At 29.7% G+C, this 4,277-nt stretch overlaps 2 protein-coding genes across 2 annotated transcripts in view; both read left to right on the top strand.

The window, feature by feature from the left end:
- LOC108748402 (heat shock 70 kDa protein cognate 5) overlaps positions 1-3,441 on the top strand; it is a 4,279-nt gene extending 838 nt beyond the window's left edge. The window contains exons 2-11 of the mRNA XM_018486554.1: positions 23-84; positions 171-316; positions 508-631; positions 713-1,021; positions 1,270-1,432; positions 1,522-1,978; positions 2,162-2,458; positions 2,694-2,881; positions 2,972-3,112; positions 3,207-3,441. Of these exons, the coding sequence (XP_018342056.1) occupies positions 23-84; positions 171-316; positions 508-631; positions 713-1,021; positions 1,270-1,432; positions 1,522-1,978; positions 2,162-2,458; positions 2,694-2,881; positions 2,972-3,112; positions 3,207-3,287 (1,968 nt within the window). The 3' untranslated portion in view covers positions 3,288-3,441. The remainder of the gene's footprint in view (positions 1-22; positions 85-170; positions 317-507; positions 632-712; positions 1,022-1,269; positions 1,433-1,521; positions 1,979-2,161; positions 2,459-2,693; positions 2,882-2,971; positions 3,113-3,206) is intronic.
- A 122-nt stretch (positions 3,442-3,563) lies between these two features.
- Positions 3,564-4,277, top strand: part of LOC108748211 (protein farnesyltransferase/geranylgeranyltransferase type-1 subunit alpha) — a 2,373-nt gene continuing 1,659 nt past the window's right edge. Inside the window, exon 1 of the mRNA XM_018486245.1 lies at positions 3,564-3,574. The gene's annotated coding sequence lies outside the window, so the exon portion shown is untranslated. The remainder of the gene's footprint in view (positions 3,575-4,277) is intronic.

The following is a 4,277-nucleotide window of genomic DNA, read 5'->3' on the forward strand; positions in this document are numbered from 1 at the left end:
TTTTATATTTTTAACATTTTAGGTCGCAGCTCCAACAGTCACTGTACCACATCGATTTACCGATATGCAACAGTATCGGTATAAGTAAGTAATTAATAAGAAATGATTATAAATGAAAATATGTTTTCTAGATTTAAAATAGCTTTTAAATTCATTTTAATTTTTAATAGATCTGAAGGTGTAAAGGGTGCAGTTATTGGTATAGACCTTGGAACTACTTTTTCCTGCGTAGCAGTGATGGAGGGCAAGCAAGCTAAAGTTATAGAAAATGCTGAAGGCTCTAGGACTACGCCATCTTATGTTGCTTTTTCAAAAGGTAATTATTAAATTATTATGTATTAATAATGTTAAAATCTTCGTCATGTTATAGTCCATATTAATTATTATTTTAGTGATTATAATTATTCATGTAATGTGTGTGAATAACAAAAATATATATATAAATTAAATTCTGCAAAATTTTCTTATTTAATTTTGTCATTTTTGTAAAATAAACATTTTTTTTAGATGACGAACGTTTAGTTGGCATGCCTGCAAAACGTCAAGCAGTCACGAACTCTGTTAATACATTTTATGCAACGAAACGATTAATTGGACGAAGATTTGAAGATCCTGAAGTGAAAAAGGATATGTAAGTATCATATTAATATGTTTATATCAATTTTTACGATCATATTTGTTTAATATACTAATATGTAATGCGTTCTTACAGGAAGAGTGTAACATATAAAATTGTGAAGGCGTCTAATGGAGATGCATGGGTTCAAGGTGCGGATGGAAAAATGTATTCTCCCAGTCAAATTGGAGCATTTGTACTTATGAAAATGAAGGAAACTGCTGCAGCTTACTTAAATACTTCAGTAAAAAATGCTGTTATTACTGTACCAGCGTATTTTAATGATTCTCAACGACAAGCAACAAAGGATGCTGGTCAGATTGCTGGATTGAATGTTCTTCGTGTAATTAATGAGCCAACTGCAGCTGCACTTGCTTATGGAATGGATAAACAAGAAGATAAAATGTAAGAAGATATATTTCATTGAAGCATAATATGAAAAATACTCTTATAAAAATAATTTATAATACTCTTATAAAAATATATTATAAAATTATAATACTCTTATAATAATTTATAAGAGTATATATATCTTCAGAGCAGATTTTTTTGTCTCTAAAGATATCTTATGCTAAAATACTTTATTATGCTATATTTCTTATATACTTTGCGAAACAATAGGTATGATTAATGTATTGTCCCCTTTTTTTCAGTATTGCTGTTTACGACTTGGGTGGAGGTACCTTTGATATTTCGATTTTAGAAATCCAGAAAGGTGTCTTTGAAGTAAAATCCACAAATGGAGATACATTTTTGGGAGGAGAAGATTTTGACAACGCATTGGTTAATTATCTCGTATCCGAATTCAAAAAAGAGGTATGAATTTTTTATAACCAAATACAGTTATTCACTGTTTGTTGAAGTAAATTTATGTTAATAATAATTGATTTGTTAAAACAATGCAGCAAGGCATAGATGTGACTAAAGATGCAATGGCAATGCAAAGATTGAAAGAAGCTTCAGAAAAGGCTAAAATAGAGTTATCAAGTTCCCTTCAGACGGATATAAACCTTCCCTACCTTACTATGGATTCTAGTGGACCAAAGCATTTAAATCTTAAGTTATCCAGAAGTAAATTTGAAAGTCTTGTAAATGATCTGATTAAACGTACTGTTCAACCATGTCAGAAAGCGCTTTCTGATGCCGAAGTAACAAAAACTGATATCGGAGAAGTTTTATTGGTCGGTGGTATGACCAGGGTTCCCAAAGTACAACAAACCGTTCAAGAAATATTTGGCAGACAACCATCGAAAGCTGTAAATCCAGATGAAGCCGTAGCTGTTGGTGCTGCAGTTCAAGGAGGTGTACTTGCAGGAGATGTAACAGATGTTTTACTTCTTGACGTTACACCTTTGTCATTAGGTAAAATTTTTACTCAAATTCTATTATTTTATACATGTATGGAACTGTGATGTATTAGACTAATCTTCTCTCTGATAATAAATGAGGACATTGATTTACTGATCTTCCATTCATCCTTCATTACAAATGAAGATACTTTGTGATCAGTAATGAAAAAGAAAATATTAAAAAAATTTTTTTTAGGTATTGAAACACTTGGTGGTGTATTTACGAGATTGATCTCTCGTAATACAACTATACCTACAAAGAAGAGTCAAGTATTTTCTACGGCAGCAGATGGTCAAACACAAGTCGAGATTAAAGTTCATCAAGGCGAGCGAGAAATGGCTGGTGATAACAAGCTTCTAGGACAGTTTAGTCTTATTGGTATTCCACCTGCACCAAGGGGTGTACCACAAATAGAAGTAACATTCGATATTGATGCAAATGGTATTGTGCATGTATCAGCCAGAGATAAGGGAACTGGCAAAGAGCAACAAAGTACGTAAATTTCCTATCACTACATATATATAATATATATATATATATATATATATAATATACATATAATGTTAAAGACAATTAATGCTACAATGATGCCTATATTTTTCGTCTCTGAAACTTATTTGAAATATCAATAAGATTGTAGACTACATTCAACTGAGTTATTATCGTAATAATAACGAATTGTATCTTTTTATGGGCATATTTTGGATCTATGTTTTTTGTTTCACAGTTGTTATTCAATCTAGTGGTGGCCTTAGCAAAGATGAAATTGAAAACATGGTTAAGAATGCTGAACAATATGCAAAGGCAGATAAAGTTAAGAAGGAAAGAGTTGAAGCTATCAATCAAGCAGAGGGAATTATACATGATACAGAAGCGAAACTAGAAGAATTCAAAGCGCAGTTACCACAGGAAGAGGTATAATATTGCTTTTAGTAATTTAGTTTATTTTGTGTGTGTGTGTGATATTTTTGCAAATTTAGTATTTTTATTGCTTTTCTTTTATAGTGTGATAAACTTAAAGAACTGGTTGCAAAACTACGAGAGACTTTGGCTAAGAAAGATGATGTGGATCCTGAAGAAATCAAGAAAGAAACGAACGAACTCCAACAAGCAAGCTTGAAATTATTTGAAATGGCATACAAAAAGGTACTTAATTTATGTAAAAATTAATTTAATGAACATAGATAAATTGTGCTCTACATAACTCAAGGACCGTCATTTAAACATGTTGATTTTACAGATGGCAGCAGAAAGAGAAAGTCAAAATCAAAGTCAATCACAACAGGAACCTGAAGGCGAGAAGAAGGAAGAGAAAAATTAATTTTAATTAAATAATTTGCATTCTGTAAAAAAGAAAAACAGATTCCATTCACATACACTTGTATAAGCGTTTGTTGCTGTTCCGTAATCTCGACAAAGGAACCATTTATTCTAGTGAAGAAAATATAAATTAAAATTTCAATTCTGCGATAACAACCGACTAAAAATAAAGTATTATTCATACATATAGAAAGGAAGAGAGAAAAAAGAAGCAATTTTCTTTATTATATTTAGTGATTCTGATATATAATAGCAATTTTGTGGTATTTATATATATATTTTTTGTAAGTTCCATTCTAAGTATCATACAAAATTATCTTTTATTTCTTGTAAAATTTTAAAAATAATAACGGTTACCACAAGTTTTTTTTAAGTCTGCTAAAAAGGAGTAATTGTATTGTATATTTAGTAGTAATAGCCAATTTTTTAAATATTTGGCTAGTTTTCACATAAAGTAATAAATTATGTATATAGCTAATCACTTGTATAATGAACTAATGCAAATTGATCATTTTTATGCAGCCTACGAATATAATAAGAATGTCAAGATTTCACCGTAATAATTATTGTAAAATGACGTATACCAAAAATAATATGGAAATAATTTGTTAACAAACTTGCTATTGTAGAATGCTTTGTAGCATATTCAGTGAATACGTGTGAGATGAGAATATAGAATCGAGAGAGTGTGAGATGAGTGTTCCTGTGTCCACACAAAACAAATTTACTTTGTAAACGATACATAGATTACCGTAGAGAATATTGTTATATTACGATGTAACAAACTTATGATTTTTTTTATTTAAATATCTTAAAAAGCATCAAATTTTATCGTTTCGTTCTGTTGTTCAATAAATCTTACAAATTTTAATGTATATATGGGATTAATCTTTTATTTGAGTTTCAAATAAATGATTATTAATCATTTCTTACCCTAATGAATTTTATATTTTTATAATTTTTCCAGAGCTATAGTGAATTTGAAGATCAA

Source organism: Trachymyrmex septentrionalis, unplaced genomic scaffold (assembly GCF_001594115.1).
Source record: "Trachymyrmex septentrionalis isolate Tsep2-gDNA-1 unplaced genomic scaffold, Tsep1.0 scaffold22, whole genome shotgun sequence".
NCBI classification, from domain to species: Eukaryota; Metazoa; Arthropoda; class Insecta; order Hymenoptera; family Formicidae; genus Trachymyrmex; species Trachymyrmex septentrionalis.